The sequence below is a fragment of the Emydura macquarii genome, unplaced genomic scaffold (assembly GCF_026122565.2).
Source record: "Emydura macquarii macquarii isolate MOO-44397 ecotype Brisbane River unplaced genomic scaffold, CSIRO-AGI_Emac_v2 contig_3108, whole genome shotgun sequence".
NCBI classification, from domain to species: domain Eukaryota; kingdom Metazoa; phylum Chordata; order Testudines; family Chelidae; genus Emydura; species Emydura macquarii.
Window position 1 is genome coordinate 1,219,414 of NW_027133245.1, and position 21,288 is coordinate 1,240,701.

General features: G+C 42.2%; 1 protein-coding gene and 1 long non-coding RNA gene across 2 annotated transcripts in view; one reads left to right on the forward strand and one right to left on the reverse strand.

The window, feature by feature from the left end:
* Positions 1-21,288, forward strand: part of CRACD (capping protein inhibiting regulator of actin dynamics) — a 48,346-nt gene that overhangs the window by 17,776 nt on the left and 9,282 nt on the right. Inside the window, exons 4-7 of the mRNA XM_067530530.1 lie at positions 1,316-1,498; positions 4,908-8,061; positions 14,412-14,602; positions 15,219-15,387. Coding sequence (XP_067386631.1) covers positions 1,316-1,498; positions 4,908-8,061; positions 14,412-14,602; positions 15,219-15,387 — 3,697 coding nt within the window. The remainder of the gene's footprint in view (positions 1-1,315; positions 1,499-4,907; positions 8,062-14,411; positions 14,603-15,218; positions 15,388-21,288) is intronic.
* LOC137141599 (uncharacterized) lies at positions 14,302-19,950 on the reverse strand. Its single transcript, XR_010916673.1, has 2 exons — positions 17,985-19,950; positions 14,302-14,503 (listed from the first exon to the last, which is right to left on the reverse strand). It is a non-coding gene; the product is annotated as an uncharacterized lncRNA (long non-coding RNA).

Consider the following 21,288-nt stretch of genomic DNA (forward strand, 5'->3'; position numbering starts at 1 on the left):
TGTGACCAATTGTTTTCAATTCTACTACTTGCAGACACTTGAATCTCCATACTTGATTAAACAAACTTCTTATTTTCACTCTAAACTCATCTAAGTATGTGCTGTGTGTTAAACAGGGCAGTGATCTCAGATGTAACTAGTAAGCTGGCGTGTTCTGCTTTTTTGGGAGCAGCAAATACTGCAAGTGAAAACTGCAAGTATCTTGTGAACCAGGAGCTGGACAGGCCAGGGGATGCTCAGGAGGTTTGGGGGTTGGAGTGTGTCTATTGCTAATCTGTAAAGAGAGAGCAGGGTCTGCATGAGCTTAGAGAAGAGTGCTTGTGTTGCCTGTGGCCAGGGGTGTCTGAGAGCTGATCCATGGTCAGGCACAGACAAGGCTTCCTGATAGGGCAGGTGGTAGTGAGATGTCTCAGAACTCTGGGTATCCCCAGGAAGCATCACACTATGGCCACCAGCTCCAAGAGTTAGTCATACTTTTGCCTATAAACTACATTAATGCAGTGTTAAGGTTGCACAGTTTAAAAAAGATGGGAATGCAAAAGTTCTGGTTCCTACACAGTAACGTTAACTTGTCCATGTGGCACATCCTCTGCATTTTGTGACATGTAGCGACATGACCTATATTACATACGCATTTAGGGCTCTGTTATGCCCAGCCTTGCACAGGCGGAGGGAGGGTAAGAGGTTGCAAGGAACCTCTCTTCTTGCATTCCCCAGTAGAGCTAAATAGAATGACAATCCCTGTGCCCCCAGCAGCACAAGGATTGAGCCAAGCTAGTTCCACTATTACTGCTAACTTCCGCAAATGAGACAGAGACAGGCAAAAATGGGGGGCGGAGGGATGAGCATCTTGTTGCCCTACTTCTGCATCAGTCAGCAGAGCTGGCCACATATGAGGGAATATACCAAGCATGAGGCAATGGCCATGCTTCCACTGTGCTCCAGGAGGCATTGTACCTGCCTGAGGCATAAAGTTTCTAGCATTTCCCATTGGGGTGGGGTGGCTCTGTTGCACTTCCCAAGGTAGACTCTGTTGTAATGCACAGATATGTTTATCTTTCCTAGTTCAGCCATTTTTGATGTAGCCTCACTCAAAAAGAGCATGATAGGAGTTACTTACTTAAAGAAGAATTTATGTATTTTTTCAACCTTTGGCAAACTTAATATGTCCAAGGGAATATTGCTGGACATTCTCTCCTCGTTTTGTATGTTTTCCACTAATAACTCCTTTGAATGCACACGTACAGAAACGTTATTTGTTTTAAATCTCTTTGTATGGTTTTAATGAGGGTTACTTTGTATATATGGTAAACAGGTCACTCCTGTCAAATCACCTCGACCAAAAAGACATCTTTCCTCTGCTGGCACAATTGAATCAATCAATCTTGATGCGATCCCCCAGGCAGTCACTCGTCTGGACAACAGTGCGGCTAAGCACAAGCTCTCCATAAAGCCAAAAAAGAAGAGGATGTCAAGAAAACACAGAAGAGTAACAAAGGTATTGAACTGATTTGGGTGGTCAAATGATAAAATGAGATGCTTTGCTTTAGAAACTGTAGTTCCTACTCACAAATTAGTTGCAATTGAGAATATTGAGATTAATGGTAGGTACAGTATAGCCTCAGTCATGGCTGGGTAACTCCTGGGAGTTCTTTAGGGAGAGCTCCTGAGTGCTTTCACAACAGAGGCTTTGTCTTCATTGCAAAACAAGGTGTATGGTTTTTATATTGAGAGAACTAAAGATAGCTGTCTGAATGTAAAATCCTAGTGAAGTAAAGGACAAGTAGTGTTTAACTCAGTGTGGCTAGCTGAGGTAAACACTACATTCCTGGGATTTGCTTAGGCTAGCTAAATTAGGTTGAAATCCACGTTGTCTTGTCTCCACTAGGATTTTACATCGAAATAACTGTCTTGATTTAGCTCTCTTGATGTGAAAACACACCTAAACATAACAGTCTGAAGCGGCTCTTGCTGCTGTTGGAACTTCTCTTTCTTTCACTGTTTTGCCAGAAAATTCAGCAAGTGCTAATCAAAAAATTACTTGAAAGGTAAATGAGGTTTTCTTGGAACAGCATGAGGTCTGCCAGTGACAATGTTTGTTGATTGGGGACATTATTAGAATGAAAATGCCTTAATTCGTACTCTGAACATGATAACAAGGGCTGAGTTGCTTATCAGATTCTGGCTCCAAACAGTTGTTTTGTTCTGAAGTATTTTTAAAAAAAGAAAAGAATCACCATCATTTGTCCAAAGGGAGAGATGAATGACTCAGGAGATTGACGCAGGTTAAAAAAGGGAGCTCAATGGCAGTGCAAGCTGCCCTGCCAATGCACGTCAGCTCTTGCCTTCTGCGGCGTGGAGGTAAGTGCAGGTCTTTGTTTAAAAAATAAACAGAACTATGCTGTATGATCAGAATCAGGCTGTGCCTTGTAGACCCACTGGGGCTGATGATGAGCTGCACCCAGTCCGGAGAGCTCCAGGAGGCACTGTGAAGGTGCAATGTGCTCTCTTCCCCACAGTCAGCCAGCTCCATTGACCTGTGTGGAGAGAGTGTGGGCCACCATCCTTTCTCCTCTTTTCACTTCCTCACTCCCTTCGGTGTCACTGGAGCCCCAGAGGGTGCAAGTAGGAAGAAGGCCCCGTATACTCTTCTCCTCTTAGTGCCCCTGCCATAATCTGGCCATTGGGCTTTCAAAATAAATACTTTACCATCCAAACAACGATAGAAACCATTAAACTTTTCTGTATATGGGTGCTGGCATTTTGCATGTAGAGCAATCCAGGTGAAAGGTTGGCAAACAAAGGCCTAATTCTGATCCCTTTCAGATTTCTCACATCCTGCACTACAGCCAGTTGATCCTCCTATTCTGTTGCACCGCATTCATAGGCGCCCTGGGTGAGGTTAGGTGGCTGGCAAATGGAAGGAACCCTACTTCTCTCTCCACTGCCCTCCCTGGTCTCTAGGAAGCTGAAAGAGGACAGTGGGCAGCTTCCCTGGAGTTAACAGGCATTACCAGGGAAGGAAAAGAAGGGAGGGAGCTGCTGGACTGAGACATTTATTCACAGGAGGACAGCAGGACAGAGAAAAGATCACAGCCACCCCTGATGTGCTGTGCTCTGTCTATTCCCTAATCCTCCTTCCCCTCTGGTGATAAATGTGTTGGCCCAGCAGCTCCTTCCCTCTCAACTAACAGACAACATTTTAATGGTAAGGATGTTGTCTGAGGAGCTGCAGAGTTGGGGCAAGTCCATTATGTTATAGGAGAGGTCCATGGAGCTGGGAGGAAGCACTCCCTGCACTAGGCAGAGAGTGTCAGCTGCATGCCTGGAACCAGCAAGACTCCTTGTGTGGCAGTATGGAGCAGACATACAAGAAGCAAGGATTACAGGCAATGGTGAAGGACTTCATATAGTTTCTGTTGCAGCTAAGTAAAAGGTCTTGATAGAGAAGCAAACATGTAGAACCAGCAGGAGACTGACGGTACATCTCCACTGCAGCGGGGAACCTGCTTCCCAGCTCAGGTAGACAGAAACACAACTAACTCTGCTTGATGCTAACATGCTAAGCAGGATAGCCAGGAGTAGCTCTGGCTAATGACCTGGTACAAACTGCCTGGAACCACTAGGTACATATTTGGGTGGCTAGCCCAAGCCACTGCCAGTGCTACCTCCCAGCTACAGTGCTATTTTTAGCACACTAGCTTGAACAGAGCTAGCACGTCTGTCTACTCAAGCTGGGAAGCATGCTTCCAGCTGCAGGGTAGACACACCTTGAAACAGACCGACAAAATACCTCTTGCACCACTAACCCACTTCGTAGTATCCCATTTAATCACAATGGCCATCTTCAGTAAGCAGCAGTCATCACACTCTCAACTTGCATAGAAGAGCCGTGGAGCTCCAGATTTTCCATGATTTTTAGGTGGCTCCCAGATTCTTGCATTGGAACCATGAGCATGGGGAGCCCTGACTGATTGGGGTTTAGCCAAGCCAGGCAGAGAATACCATTGTTCCTCCCGTCCTTGCCATCACTACACAGCTGCTCTCTGTGGGGCTGCATGCTGTCTCTATGGAAACAGCCAGCCCTACAGAGAGAATTGACAAAGGCACAGTGCTGATGAATAGATGCTTAATGTTTTTGAGAACATTAAAAGAATAAACATTGGAGTTTACAAATTGCTTAAATGTGGTGCAGTGCTGGAAACATGAAAGTTACATTCTAAAATGTATCCACATCCTGGGTGGCCAAAGCGAGGTCTGTAGGCCAGGTAAAGCCCTGTGTGATTGTGGCCATCCTCATGTGGCCTGTGGTGACTACAGATCCCAGCATATAATACTCCTCCGTGAGCTCAGTGGCTTTATCTTTTGGGTTTGGTGGTGTGTATCAGTGCACTCTGAACCTCAGACCCAGTTTTATGATGGGGGTGGCTACTGTCTACTCCATTTTACATAAATCAGGTGTGGCTCTTAGACTTATCTGAAGTTGCTGCTGCAGGTCTTGGTTAGTCAGAATTTGGGCACCACTGATTTACATGCATTAGTGTAAACAGTGACTTATTATTTAGTATTCCAGTGTTGTTAGTGCCAGTATGTGTCTTTTTCTTTTACAGAATATCACTCCTGCAAAGTGGTAAAACAGATCAACCAACATGTTGTTTAGATACCCTAATATGTCCCTTGGGTTGTGATATTGTAACCCATGAGTTAATGTGTGTAGACTCTGTACTCAAATGTAACAAAAATATGACTTTCTAACAAAAGACAAAAGTAAAATGATCCATATCTCAAACCGATTGTTAAAAGATAGAGACTAGTCAGTTTTCAACTGATCGGTTGATCATTCTGTACAGTGAAGAAAGGAAACAATAACCAATATTAAGTAACTCTGATTTGTTTCCCAACATTAGGAGCCACAAAGCGTAACAGTGAGAGAATCTGAGCAAGAAAACCCAGAAACGCACCAGTACAGAGAGAGATACCCAGATGATAATGGACACATTGCAACAGCTAAGCCAACCCAGAACAGAGAGGGGCAAAAGCAGCTTGAGTTAGCAGATGAGAAAAGAAAGCAAGAAGATCACTGGAGAATGCTCAAGGCTGAAGAGAAAAGAAAAATGGCAAAAGCAGAAGAAAAAAAACATCTGGAAGAACAAAGATGCCAGGAAGTCGAAGAGATGCAAAAAGAACAGGAGAGAAGGCATTTTGAAGAAGAGAAAAGGCAGCATCTCCTTGAGGAGGAGAAACGTTTGAAAATAGGAGAACAGAAACATCAGGAGGAGGAGAAAAGACAACTAGAAGAACTGGAGGATCAGAAAAGAGTGGAAGAATGGAGACGACAGGAACTGGAGGATCAGAAAAGAGTGGAAGAACGGAGACGACAGGAACTGGAGGAGCAGAAAAGAGTGGAAGAACGGAGACGACAGGAACTGGAGGAGCAGAAAAGAGTGGAAGAACGGAGACGACAGGAAGTGGCGGAGCAGAAAAGACTGGAAGAATTTAGACAACAGGAACTGGCAGAGCAGAAAAGAGTGGAAGAACGGAGACGACAGGAAGTGGCGGAGCAGAAAAGACTGGAAGAATTTAGACAACAGGACCTGGCGGAGCAGAAGAGACTGGAGGAACAGAGACGACAGGAACTGGAGGAGCAGAAGAGACTGGAGGAACAGAGACGACAGGAACTGGAGGAGCAGAAGAGACTGGAAGAACAGAGACGACAAGAACTGGAGGAGCAGAAGAGACTAGAAGAACGGAGGCAACAGGAACTGGAGGAGCAGAGACGAGTGGAATTGGAGGAGCAGAAAAGAAAAGAACTGGAAGAACAAAGGTGTCATGAGATTGAAAAACATCATCAGGAAGAAGAAAAAAGACAAGAGGAACAAAAAAGACAAGAATTGGAAGAACAGAGACAAGAACTTGAGAAAAGACATCTTCAGGCTGAAAAGAAGCTGCAGCAGGAGGAAGAAGCGAAGAGACTAGAAGAACAAAGCCAGCATCAGAAGGATAAAGAGAAGAGACTGGAAGCACAAACTCTGCAAGAACCGGAAAAGCAAAAGAGACAAGAACAAAGAAGACATGAGCCAGCAGAACAAACACATCTGGAAACTGAGGAAAAAGCACATCAGGAGAGGAGGCGAGAGGAATCAAATGAACAAGAACTGGGAGAACAGGAAGAAATACATATGGACGGACAACAGCATCTGGAAAAGCAAAAAGAACAAGAGCAAGCCTTAAGACACCAACAGGCCAAAGAAGTGTGTTCTGAGGGTGCTGATAGGGAATCCATGGAGAAGCTGCTTCAAGAAGAATCAAACCAACAAAAAACAAAACAGTCACAGAAAGAGAAAGAAACAGTGGAAGAAAAGCAAACACCAAAACAGAAGACAGAAGTCGAAGCTTGGGAGCAGGAGAGGATAGCTGAAGAACTAAGGTGGCAGGAAGTAGATGAAAGGCAAGCTATGCACAGACCATTCACATTTCAAGTGTCATCGGGAGAGAAACAGATCATATTTCAGAAAGTGAATTTGAGCCCCGTTACTCCTGTCAAAGAGTCAGTGCACCACTCTGCCCTCAAAGAATCCAAGACCCACAAATCTAGCAAAGGTTCTCATGCACTCCCCTCCTCTTTGTGTGTTCCACACACAGCTATTTTGGTTACTGGAGCACAACTTTGTGGCACTGCCGTAAACCTGAATCAGATCAAAGATACAGCTTGTAAATCTTTACTTGGTTTGACAGAAGAAAGAAAAACCATGGATATTCCTCCACCAGAAAACACCCAGAAAACTACTCTGGATACCAAACCTAGCCACAGTAAAATGAAATATACACAAGAGACGTTGAACAACCAGGACATATTAGCTGAATGGGCTTCTATTAGATCTAGAATCCTAAAGAGTGCAGAAAACAGCAAGCTAAATGAGAAAGACCGAGTAAGTTTCTGTAGGCACAGTGATGATTGGACGCCCAAAGGACGAGGTGCTTCCCATGGCAATTTAAGGAAAACCCTATCTGCAAATGCAAAATTTTCCATAACACCAGCATGGCAGAAATTTTCAGAAACCGCAAAAACAAATGCAGATGTGGAGAGTGCAAGTGGTGCAGGAGATACCAAACCAGAGAGCACAAGAAAAAAGACAGATTCATCCAGTGATGCAAATGATGATGTGGCTGCTCACATGGAGTCTACAACTTGTAAAGATAATGCAATTAAAATGGCTATGAAAAGTGAAACACATCTTGAAATGGCAGACAACACAGAAGGCTGTAAGTTTGCCAAAGATCTTCCATCTTTCCTTGTTCCAAGCCCTTCTCTTTCTCCAGGAAAAGAACTGTTCCAATCAGAATCTCCAGCTCCTTTGGAAAGTCAGCAGAACACTGGTACAAGAAAACTGGATAAAGCATCACCAAATGAAGAAGAAAATATTTCTCCATTTGGGATAAAGTTAAGGAGGACAAATTACTCCTTGCGTTTTCATTATGATCAACAGGTGGAACAAAAGAAAAAGAAAAGATACAGTGCAGGAGATAGTTTTGATGGTGTACCTGCCCCACTAGTTACAACAGAAAGTGGAAAAGAAACCATTAATACTGCTCTAACAGACAATACATCCCCTAGGCTAGACAAAGGGGATGCCACTGTTAATGTTTTAAAAGACTCTTTAAATAATGTTTCAGAGAACTCTCACCCAACAGTTATACTGCTACTCCCTTCATCCAACAGCCAGATTCCTTTACCTAGTCATGAGAAACCTGTGTGTAAATCGTCACTCCAACAGAAACCTGCGTTGGCTCCAAAACCAGCAAACCCGACACCGCCGTCCTCTCCTCTCTCTAAAATGCACAGATCAAACTTAGCTGGCACCTTAGGTCAAAGAGTGGCTAAAGCTGAGTCAGACATCAGCTGGAAAAATGAAGACAGTAAAGTGAACACTATACTCTCGTCAGCACCGAACGAGAACCAAAATGAAGAGGAAGAAACAAGAGAAAAGAAGTCATTTTTTGCATCTATCACCAGTCCATGGAGAGAAAAAGCTGACAAAAAGCCTGAGCCATTGAAAAAAGGTATGAAACATGAAAGTGTCACATGTAATTATGGGCCATGTTTCCAGAGTGGAGGTTTCTGTGCAGAATTTTTGGCCTTAAATGTTGACTATTATTAATCCTTATTTGGTTTATTAACAACTTCGTGCCAGTGGCGTACAAATAAATCAGGAGACTAATTCCTATCTCAACAAACTTACAGTCAGTTTTAGACACAGACAAAACAGATCAGACATAAATAATAAGTGATACACTGATGTGTCTGTTGGTGGCAATATAGGCATCTAGTTGTGATCTCTCAGGAAGTGTGTTTTAAAGAAGCAATTAAAGTCACTTGTTCAGTCAGAAGATATGGATATGGACAGAGGCCTCTTTAATGTTTTTAATGAAATTGAAATGGAATTGTGTGATTATGGGAGACTTTAACTTCCCAGATATAGATTATAGGACAAGTGCTACTAATAATAGTAGGGCCCAGATTTTCCTGGATATGACAGCTGACAGATTTCTTCTCCAAATAGTCACTGAACCAACAAGATATGATGCCATTTTAGATTTGGTATCAGGGAGCAGTGAGGACTTCATAGAAGAACTGGTTGCAGAAGACAACCGTGGTTTGAGTGATCATGAGCTAATTCAGTTTAAACTAAATGGAAGGATAAACTAAAATAGATCTGTGACTAGAGTCCTTGATTTCAAAAGGGCTAACTTTAAAAAAATTAAGGAAATTAGGGGAGTGAACTGGACTGAAGAACTCAAGGATCTGAATGTGGAGGAGGGTTGGAATTACATTGTCAGAGTTGCAGAACTATCTGAAGCCTGCATACCAAGCAAAGCAAAATAAGACTGGTAGGGAAGGGTTGCAGACCAAGCTGGATGAGCAAGCATCTCAAAAAGGTGAACAAGAGAAAGCAGAAAGTCTACAAGGAATGGAAGATGGGAGGGATCAGCAAGGAAAGCTACCTCTTGGAAGTCAGACAGTGTAGGGATAAAGTGAGAACTGCCAAAAGCCATGCAGAGTTGGATCTTGCAAAGGGAATTAAAACCAATAGTAAAAGGTTCTATATCCATATACATAAAAAGAAAATAAGGAAAGAAGAAGTGGGACCGCTAAACACTGAGGATGGGGTGGAGATTAAAGATAATCTAGGCATGGCCTAACCTTAAACAAATGCTTTGCCTCCATTTTTAGTGAGGCTAATGAAGTGCTATGGAATAGTGGCAGGGTGCCTAATGGGAATGATGATAGGGAGGTAGAAGTTTCCACTTCCGAGGTGGAAGTCAAACTCAAACAGCTTAATGGGACTAAATCGGGGGGCACTGAAAGCCCAATCACAAGGATTTTTAATGAATCTGTAAACTCGGGGGTTGTACTCTATGACTGAAGAATTGCTAATAGAGTTCCTATTTTTAAGAAAGGGGGGAAAAGTGATCTGGGAAACTAGAGCCTGTTAGTTTGACCTCAATTGTACGCAAGGTCTTGGAACAAATTTTGAAAGAGAAAGTAGTTAAGGGCATAGAGGTAAACGGTAATTGGGATAAAATACAGCATTATTTTACAAAAGGTAGATCATGCCTGATCAACCTGATCTCCTTCTTTGAGATAACTAATTTTTTTTAGACAAAGGAAATGCAATAGATCTAATCTACCTGGATTTCAGGAAGACCCTTGATACAGTTCCACATGGGAAATTATTAGTTACATTGGAGCATCTGGGGATTAATAAGCAAATTGAAAGGTGGATAAGAAACTGCTCAAAGGAAGACTACAATGGGTCATACTGAAAGGCGACCTGTCAGGCTGGAGGGAGATCACTAGTGGAGTTCCTCAGGGATCTGTCTTGGGACCAATCTTTTTTTATCATTTTTATTACTGACCTTGGCACAAAAAGTGGGAACGTGCTAAGAAAATTTGTGGCTGACACAAAGCTAGGAGGTATTGCCATTATTGAGGAGTCCCAGAATATCATACAAAAAGATCTTGATGATCTTGTAAACTGCAGTAATAGAAATTAAATTTAATTTAATAGTGCAGAATGCAAGGTCATGCATTTAGGGACTAACAACAAGAATTTTTTCTATAAATTAGGGACATATCAGTCGGAAGTAATGGAGAAAGAGAAAGACCTGGGTATAATGGTTGATCACAGGATGACTATGAGCTGCCAGTGTTATGTGGCCTTGAAAAAGGCTAATGCAGTCCTAGGATGCCTCAGGCAAGGTATTTCCAATAGAGACAGGGAAGTATTAGTAGTATTATACAAGGCACTTGTGAAACCGCATCTGGAATAGTGTGTGCAGTTCTGGTCTCCCAAAGATGAATTCAAACTGGAACAGGTGCAGAGAAGGGCTACTAGGATGATCTGAGGAATGGAAAACCTGCTTTATGAGAGGAGATGCAAAGAACACGGCTTGCTTAACCTAAACAAAAGAAGGCTGAGGGAAAATATGATTGCTTGCTATCATCAGAGACATAAATATCAGGGAGGGAGAGGAGTTATTTAAATTAAGTGCGTAAGAACAAATGGATGTAAGCTGGCCATCAACAAGTTTAGGCTTGAATTTAGGAGAAGGTTTCTAACCAGTGGAGTAAAATTCCTTCCAAGGGGCGTAATGGGGGGCAAAACACCTAACAGGCTTCAAGACTGAGCTTGATACATTTATAAAGGGGATAGTATGTTGAGACTGCCTACAACAGCATGTAGTCACGCTGTGACTGCTAGCAGCAAATAGCTCCAATAGCTGTTGATGGGACAGTAGATGGGGAGGGCTCTGAGTTATCACAGAGAATTCTTCCCCAGGTGTCTGGCTGGTCGGTCTTGCCCACATGCTGAGGGTCTACCTGATGGCCATATTTGGGGCTGGGAAGGAGTTTTGTCCAGGTCAGATTGGCAGAGACCCTGGAGGGTTTTCGCCTTCCCTTGCAGCATGGTTCTGTTGCAAGTTTAAACTAGAGCAAATGGTGGATTATCTGTAGTTTGAAGCCTTTAAACCATGATTTGAGGACTTCAGTAACTCAGCTGGAGGTTGGGGGTGGGGGTGGGGAGAGGGGTATTACAGGAGTGGGTGCGTGAAGTTCTGTGGACTGCATAGTGCAGGAGGTCATACTACTTCAGTGTTTCTCAACTGGTGTGTGGTCAAGCCCAAACAGCTGTGCTGTGGATTTTTTTTGAAAACCTAAATAGGACGTTTGGGGGACTGGCCATCTGCCTCATTGGCCCGCCTCCGCCAGCAGCAGATCAACCCATCAGAGCTCAATCTCCCTCCCCTCCTGTGAGCAAAGGTCAGCTCCTCTCCCTCTCCTCCTGCAGCCGCTGACCAGGGTGGGGGGAGAAGAGTCTGGCAAGGGAGCGGTGACCCTGCTGCAGACCCCTCAGGATTGGGAAGAGGGGAAGAACCTCAGGAAAAGCGATGGGGCAGAAGCTGGGGCTGAGGTGGGGAAGCAGATTGGTGGGGGCTGGTTGGGGAAGAATTTGTGTGAAGTGGAGGTCAAAGAGCTGGGAAGGCAGAACTGTTGGGGACTGGGTGGGGGTAGGACAGAATTGGGATGAGGTGGGAGCTGGTGTGGTGGAGGGTGAGGACAGAACTGATGGGGGCTGGAGCAACCTTTAGGGAGGGCGGCTGGGGTAAGTGCCACCCCTACATGGGCAGAAATGGGGGACATATGGGGAGTATTGCCCCTCTCCGCCCCAAACTGGATATATTGCAGAGGTGATGCGGGGGGGGGGAGGGGGGCAGATTTCTACCTTCCATTTGGCCCTGCTTCCTCTCCGAGCCCCCTCTAAGGGGCTGGCTCTGTGCTCCCCAGGGGCTCGGGCTAACCAGAGCCTCCTGGGAGGGGCGCAGAGGAACGAACAGCAGTGCCGGGTGCTCTGTGCATCCAGGTCAGTTTCCCCACCTGGGCTGGGTAATGGCCACCGCATACTCCGGGCTCAGGTATGAAGGCCTTGGTGCCCATGAACCACTGGGTGCCAGTGGCCATAGGAACCATGTAGGACAGCATGGCCTGGCCCAGCGCACACTAGGAGCAGAGCAGCTCTCATTGTGCCAATTAGGGACTGTGCACAGAATGGGCCCTGCAGCAGCACACCCTTGGACACAGCCCCTGCCTGCACCCTGAGCTACAACCCTCCTTGCACACAGGCCCTAGCTGTCCCGCTGCCTGCACCCCGAGCTACCCCCTTGCTGTACAGAGGGCCTAGCTATACCCCTCCTAATACACAGCCTATGAATGGTATGGGTAGTAAACAGCTTAAACTGAGGTGATAAGAGGGTGAGGTCACTGGACGATAACACGGTGGTTGCCTCAAAATAAAACAGCAGCAAAAAAGTTGAGAAACACTGGTATATGTTACTTCAAACAGCTTGTATTTATAGAATACTAAGGTCTAGATCCTGTATTGCAGTGCAGTTCTTTGTGTCCTACAGCTGGCCATAAGACACGCATTCCGTCTTAGAGGGACACTTTGGTGGTATAGATCCAGTATAGTGACTTCTCAGCCTTCCCTGTTGCCACCACAGGGGTATGGGCAGCGCTGCCTGCATTCCCCTGCTTCCCAGTTGCTGTCTTGTGGAGGGACAGCTGTAGTTCCAAAATAGTGAGAATGTAGTTTGTACGTTATTATGTTGATCTGAGGCGGGGGTGAAATGCATAGTGGTGATGTAGAATGAGGTGCTGTATCAGTGTAAGGACAGATCAGAGGCTCAGTCAGAATCAAGGTTGTCTCTGGAAACTTTACTCCAAATTCCCACCCATTCAATTGTTTGCTTTTTGACAGCTCTAAATATTTTATAAAATGGAGGCTAGATGGGTAGTCCACAGAGCCTTGTGGTCCCAGTATGCAATGCTTCATCTTAATCTGAACAGTAGCAGAATGGAGATGACATACTGGAAACTGTAGTGTTTTCAGGCTCAACATCTTTCTCAAAGAAAATGATAGGCGTTGATCTCACATAAGAATACACTGGGACACATTTGGTCACCCTAATGTTGGCCCACTTTTGACAAAGACATGGTTCTGCACTGTCTCATATTTCTAGAAAGTGATTTAGAAACTTATAGCATGCTAGCAGCTTTCTGAAACTTTACAGGTTGTGATTTTTTTTTAAAAGAATTGTTGGCATGTAAGCATCAGCTGTTATTTTCTCATAACACCTCATTATTGTTCATACTGAAGGAGAACCACTAGATTTATAAAGTAGGTGTAAATGGCTTTCCTTCAAGAGCTGAAATTCTATGTAGCTCTAAGTGAGAGCAACTAATCAAAACCATCCCAAAATCATACCCCTACTGGTCAAGTTTTCACTAGGTATCCATTTAAAGCTCTGGTGCCCCAGAGAAAGCATCTGGGCTGCGTGTTCAGAGTATGGGAGATGTTTACTTTTTTCAAAAAAATGTAATATTTGTTTGCAACCTCATATCTTAAAATGGACTGGCCTAGAAATGTCAAAACTTGTTTTATTCTGTTTGCCTTATAGAGCATTGGCTATTTCTGGAAAGTACTTCTTTTAACTGAGGAGTTATTTGATATATTTCTTTGGGATCTCTGAGCAAACTGAATTTCTCAAGTTGGAAAGCATAGAGTTTGGGAAGTCTACCACCAAGTGCTATATGACTTTAAAATTTTGGATTTAGAGTTGTCAGGGAATTCAAGGTTTGAGATGTCTTCAGCAACAAGCTAGAGACTTCTTCTAAACTGTGTGGAAATTGGGCCAGCATCCAGGATTAAAGATGTGTGCATTTGAGAGCAGCACTACTGGGGTTCCTGTGAAGGTCTCAGCATTTCCCACTAGGTAGGATATCTGCAGAGCTCAGTGAAACACAAACTCTGGAGCCCTGGATTTGGCTCACTCTGTTTTTCATTTTTAGCAACACCATTCTCCACCTAGTTTTCACACATCAGCTTTATGTTAGAAAGGTTAGAGAAAAACAAAAATCTAAGGAAAATCCCAAAACATTTGTTTTGAAGGAGACTATAGACAGAGAGCAGCTATTTCAGAGAAAACAACTCTCCATGAGGGCTCCTTCACCAAAGGATCCAGTGGTGTTGATTGGGTCCATATGTTAAATTAGGCTATAAAGCCCAATTCATGCCTGGGGAAAGCTCACTGAAGTTTCACCAAGGATGACTATGGCCAGCTAAATATAAAGTTGGACTATAGTAATGTGTCTTTTTGATGAGTAACAAATCTCCTTCAGAACGTGGTATGTAATGCTTGAAAGGCTGTGACTGACACTGAGTTCAATGTATTTAAACAACATTGTCAGCATAAATTGCTTTATTTTATTTTTTAAGGTAAGGGATTAAGGCAAAATAACACCTTTTGTATTGCACTCAACCAATCCTCTTATCCTTTCCTTTTTCTTACAGAAAAGCCCGTTCTCCAGAGCAGGCACTCTTTAGATGGCTCCAAATTGATGGAAAAAGTTGAATCTGCACAGCCTCTCTGGATAACATTAGCACTACAAAAGCAAAAGGGATTTCGTGAGCAGCAAGCTAGCAGAGAGGAGAGGCGACAAGCCAGAGAGGCAAAGCAGGCTGAGAAGCTCGCTAAAGAAAATGTAAAATAAACAATGAAGTTTCAGAAAACTGGTGTTTAAAAACAACAAACAAAAAAAACTGGTGCTCTTGATTCAGTTGTCCTTGGATTCCTGTTCAGTTTATGAAATTTTATAAAAAGCTAAAGAGTAACCATGAGTAAAATCAGTGGGTAATTCTTGGGTTTCACTGTGCAAAAAAGAACATTGCAAACCAATTTTCAGTACATAATGTAGTAATCTGTTATCGAATTTCCATCTGATCGCCAGCACTTCATGAATTTCACTGACATTTTGCATGCTTTTAGTATCTATTACTTATAAAAGATGTGCACATAAAAGCATCATCATTAATTTGGGGTTGCTGCCATTATAGGCTGTCATCTATATGATCACTCCCCAGGAAAGCCAATGAAAGCCCTGCATCTACTTCTGAGGGCACCTTTTGTTCCTAAAACTTCTCAGGACTGTGCACCAGAAAGAGAAGTGCAAGTAGCAACATTCCTCAGAGCTCAGAATGTTGATTGGGGGTGAGGCATGGCATCTGGGATAGCATCAAGTATTTGATCTACTATTTATGTATAGTAGATCATACATAATGGACTGTTTCTGATCTAACACTTTTCTTTCTCCGTCCCAGGCTGCTGTAAGCAATCAGTCAGATAATAAAGGCAGCAATATCAGCAAAACAAATGTGCTGCAGAAACCTACACCTCAGGAAGACGAGAAGAAAATTGAGATGGCTGTATCAAGACTAGAACGCAGAGAGCAGCTCAAAAAGTCCAATACCCTTCCTACTTCTGTGACAGGTACAGTGATAGATTTGTTTTCTATAGTGATTTTTTTTTTTTTAGTGGTAGCATTGCGGAGCTCTCAGAAGGAAACTAGATTCTTTTCTGGGTCACATCATTAGCATTGTAAACTAAGATCCACTTGTAGCATCTTTATTTCAGCAAAAAGGAACCCAGTTTGTCTGTCAGATCCCTGGTTATGTCTGATGAGCTGGCAATTGTCAGATCTTTTTTCTACTCTTAAAATGACCAGATTTAATCTGGAAATTCCTGAGAGACTGTAAGCATGGCATCACAAAATAATTTTGACAGTTGATTCCCGATTAGCACTTCTGTTTCAAGATTTGGTTTATAGGGCTGAGACTGGTACTATATGTCTATAAAGCAAAGAGACCATAACATTCCAAGGTTTTGTTTAGTTATCTTTGCCAGTTCTAGGCAAACCAAGGTAATGAAAGCATAAGGCAATAACTGAATGAATCTGAAATTTAGAATTGCTCATTGAATGGTGACATTTCCAAAAACAACAGAAATATTACTTTCTTTCTGTGATTTTATATTTAAGGCATTTCAGTGGAGGCTCAAATCCTGCTATTGCAGAATCAAGAATTCAGTTTTCCTTCATAATAAAATCTTCTGGTGAATCTACTAACTTATCACATTTTGCAGTACACCATGAAAATATTTGCTTTCTCATTCTTTTTAGTAGAAAAGTATATGTGTGAGCAAAATTAAAAGAATAGGAAAAGCTGGTTACAAATTTAGAATAAGTAACATTCATCTGCAGCACAGTTAAAAGATGTGGGTTTGATACTGAGTGCCTCCTGTTGGCTGACTTCAGCAGCTGTAGAGGCCACACTGGCTTATTGTTTGGAAAAAGAGCTACAGCTAAATCTACAGTAGGGTCCAAACCTACTTCTGTTGAAGTAACTGGCAAAACATTACAGGGAAGGCGCTTTCTAAATTCACAGAATAGTGTGATGAGTGCCTTAGTTCTAATAATTAACAAAGTGCTTCTCCAGCTGTGGTAGGGCTATAATCAACAGTGCTCTTCAAATACTATTTCTTCACAGAGCATACTTGTGGCCTTTCCTGTTTCTCTATTAAATCCTGTCTATACAATGAAGAGATCAATTAGCTGATACAAAATGAACATGCTGTGCTGATCAGGGCAATGGTGCAGTCAGTGATCAGGATTTATTTTACTGATTGATATGAGGGCAGGACCCATGGATGTTTTTATGTAGATCATAATATTCCATAATACACTGACATAAATTAAAGCTAAACTGAAATGGGATTCCTTATTCACATTTTGGCCCATACACATGAAAAGAATCATTATTACTATAAAGAATAGATCTTATGTAAAATTTCAGGTACGATAAAATAACTCAATAATAAAAGGATTGCTACAAAGTGATGTCTAATGCTCTTTGGTTAGAATTTCTCTGACATAGCCTTCCTATGACTTACTATTTGAAGAAAAATATGCTGAGGGAACGTTTGCTAAAAGTTACATAGTAGCTGATTTATGTATTCCCAGTAGAAGTAAGTCTGAGTCTGTATGTTCCGTACTACTACATGCCAAGGATTATGGTTTACAACCGGCTGAAAAGTGATGAGGTAATTCAGTTAGTGTTGTCTGCCTCCTCATAGAACAATAATTGGTTAATGTTCCAGTATTTACTATCAGCCAATATATATCAATGACTGCATCCTGACAGAGCAGAATTCAGTGAAACACATTTACTTCTGAACCACTAACCAGCTAACTATATGTTAAACTTTTTCTGAATTAGATCATTAGAGGCTAGTTATTTTTCTGGGCTTCTATCTTAACCTTCATCTCCTAAATCTGAGTTCACAGAAAAAATACTTTTGAAATTCATAATGTAGAAATTTTCTCATAGGGTCTGAATGTCTTAAAAAATATGTAACAATGCCTGTGCTGACCCCTTTTGTTTTGATCTAAATTCATCATGCCTCAAGGACATATTTGAACTTAATTTCACCTTGGTCACTATTTACCTCTGAGGTCAAATAGCAGAACAAATATAGCAGGCATCAATATCTGCTTATTATGACTAGACACGTGTTTGGCTGGTGAAGGTTGTAAGTGTGCAGTCATTTAACATAAAAGCCTAGACTGAAACTTGGCAAATATATCTTCCCTCATACAAACTGCCTCCACAGCTCATACGGATTGCTGGTGACCATCTAAAAGTAGATCTTCTAGGTCAGAGTTGAGTGGGACAGGATAGGGCTATTTGCACTACACCTAAGCTATGAACATGAAGACAGGGATTATATAGTTAATTAATCATGTGGGAGCATAATGTAGTAAAATCTCATTCTGTGGGCAAGTTAGTGACAGAAAGATAAGGGTGGTGTCATCAGATTTGCAAAAAATTGGCAGAATCATAATTCCAATGATGTTATATTCTGCAGCGTAGCAGGATTGGGAGGGGGAGGGACTTGCTGCCTCCCTGGCTCCCACCAGTGCTGTTGGAAATGGGTATCATTCAAAAGCCCTTTCTGCTGAAAACAAAATGGTACCAAATATGATAAACCTAGAACAAATATATATTCAAGAAAATGTTTAAATGACTTACCTAAAAAGAGATGCTGATCTTTCACTAATCCTAGTAAAGTTAGCCTGGACATATAAATCATTTGTTCATCAGTGTCATCTCTGTCTAAGGTACCACTGCTGATCCACATCTGCACAATTCACTCATCTCCGTACAAGGCAGACTTCTGGCCAAACATTTGCAGGGTGGTGTGCATCTTGTCTTTATACACGAGCATTTAATTAGCTGGAGGATTGTTTGAGGACCACACCATGTGTGAAATGTGTGGTATTTCACACATAACTCGCATGATCAGTCCATTCTTCAGGACCCATTTATGCCCAATTGGGAAGAGTAGTTTCTGGATGTGCTCGATCATCCTAGAGCCATTCAACTGCATGATAATTTGCCTTCTTGACTCTTGTCAGTGGCAATTTTTCTCTGTCTGCTTGTTGGAAAATATCTACCTACATAGCTGTGCATGTGCTGTAACGTTGGCCTTAAAATGGTAAGCTTGGCATATGGACCCCTCCAGTGTATTTATTATCTCATCAGTGACTGTCTCAGCTGAGCAAAGAGAATCTTTGGAGGCTGAATCAAATGAACGTGTAAGATAATTTGGTCTTCCCAGTGAATCTTCCAGTATTATCACATCATGAAAGGGCATGGAAACTTGGCAGTATGGCTTTTTTTTATGCTCCAAGTGATAGGAACACACCTTGGAGGGATATACAGTAATTATTTTCCCTAGCAACAGCTACAAAAACAATCTTGCAGAAATCCTGGGTAGCATTTCACAAACAGTACTAGAACATCTGTGTCTTGTGCAAAAATCCAGAGTTTAGGAGTGCCTCTGTGGCACCGATGGCATTCAAGATAATTTTAGTGTCAGCCTCCTTGTGGGAACTATGCAGAAACTCCACTGAATGGTGTGAGATAGCAGCTACATTATTCCATGTGACAATGAAATTCTTCAAGCAATTCTTCCAATGCTGGATCATACTTGCCTGAAGGGTGAGTTAATTGTATGAGACAATAGCTTCTTCATTATGACATTGGAGATGCTTGTGGAGTCGATGTTTTATTGGACAGGTGCAATACCATGGAGTCTCTTCTTTCTGATACTTATAATTGATTCTTCTGCATGTGTGTCATACATGAGGTGGACTTTGTCATAGGTCCAGTATTTTCTCTGTAGCTTTAGAATGAAGGGTTCAGCCATATCTCAGCAGGTATTAACAGTTTCTGGTTTGTAGAGAGCTTGTACCTCAGGCATACCACCTATGATTGCTATGGTGAAAGGCCTCTGCTAGCATAAAGTAACAGTCACATTGTCAGTTGGTGCTAGCTTAGGAAGACCATGCAAGATGCGCATTAGTTTGCTTTTCTGATGGCACATACGCATTTTTCTCACATTCTAACATCAATTGTGATACCACAGAGAACTTGGAGTAGTTTGTTGCAGTGGAGGAGCCAATACTGTGGCTAACCTGCACGAGGAATTTGCTATGGGTTTTGAAATGAATTGTTAAACCAATAGCCACCTGTAGTGGTAGATTAAGCATAAGCCACACAGTTGTCGTGTGTATGTTGGAAACCTGCCTTTCAGTCAAACACTGCCATTTTATCGCAAAGCTTCATGTTTAACTCTATGTGCAGCACTTAAACACAGTATTTTTTTCCAGGTTTGTCATCAGCTATGGCTCCCAAAACTCCTATGTACTGCAGGACAAAATGCTTTTCTGTAAAAAATTTAGCAGCTGCAAACAATTTTCATACTACTGTTGACATCAATGCTTTCTTCTGCAGTTGATATCCTTAAAAGCCACAAAAGATCTGATGCTATGTGCAGTGATTCATTTTTGCAGACAGGATTGCTCAAAACTGTCCAAATCCCAGTTCAATAACTGCTATATAAGCCTTTCTGCTAAGCATGTGTTCCTCTTCACTTCTGTTCAAAGCATATATTGTACTTATATACTTAACCTCTGCATCGACCACCACTACCACTTTCCCATCCATTAGTCTTTGAGAAAATGTATGAACTCCAGCTGAGTCACACGCTTTGCAATAGTAAAATCAGTATTGGTTTCTATTGCTTTTACCTTGACACAACACATTATATATATTCTTGGTGTAGCACTCTGGGATACACAGTGGCGTATGTGTGGACATCTTTTGAGTCAGTGCACCAACTTACTTTCCATGCAACATTCTCACTAAGAGTGACTGCTTCATATAGCGTCTCATTTGTTGAAACTGTGCTTCATGGATGCCTTTGGGCTTTCAGCTGAGGGCCGAAGAGGGAGGTGTTCTTCTCAAAACACATGCCATGAAATACACCCAAGTCTTGCCTACAGCTGACACCTGTACCAGCATCTTCAACTTTTTTTGATGCTCCATGTACCTCCTCTCTAGCATTGCCAAATTTAGTTTATTGGAGGCACTTCTTATAGCAGGTAAGGTGCCAATGATTGTTGCATTTAACCAGGTCCTCTTCAGTGGTATTCTCCAAAGATTCAGCTACTAATTGGTACTCTTCATCTCCCCACTGATGCCTAAAAATGATCAAAGATTTTGTAATAAATTACTTTGTGATTCTAATTAATTATATAATATAACATATGTTATGTAGCTATGTGCATGCTTTTTTCAAACTGATTCCAGTAATTTCCGGCTGGATGCTCATGTCTTAACCAGTGTCTCACTACAAGATTTTTGGCCTAACAAAGCTGATACTCAGTACCATTGAAATGCTTCTTTTTGCCAATGATGGCAAATCAACCTGAAGAACTCCTTCCATTTCTAGTAATCTGAAACATTAAAAAAATTAATCAGGTATTCTGAGCATTAACTGGTAGCACAATACTGTCAGTTGAGGGCCACAATTTAATTTTGTGAGGACTGTATTTTTGACATGTCTGTGTTAAAGTATAATTTTAAAAAACACTGATTTTTTAGAAACATTTTCTCAAATATATATTTACAACAATTGTTCTAGGTTTGTCATGTTTGGTACCATTGTGTTCATGGGAGACAGAGCTTTTGAATAATACCCAACTTGACCCATTTCTGATGACACTAGATTATCATCTACTGGAGGATCCGGAGCTGGGAACTCAGACAGGCGAGTCCCCTCTGCCACACTGCAGACAGTGGCACCATTGAAATTATGATTCTTCTTCAAGGAGTGTCCCTGTGGGTGCTCCACTTAGGTGTCCATGAGCCCTGCACTTGTAATCAGAGATTTGTAGTAGCTGTGCCTGGTTGGGCTGCACATACTCTGTCCCCATCTCACATAATCAGTGCCGTGTGATCAACTATCCCTCAGTTCCTTCTCTACTGC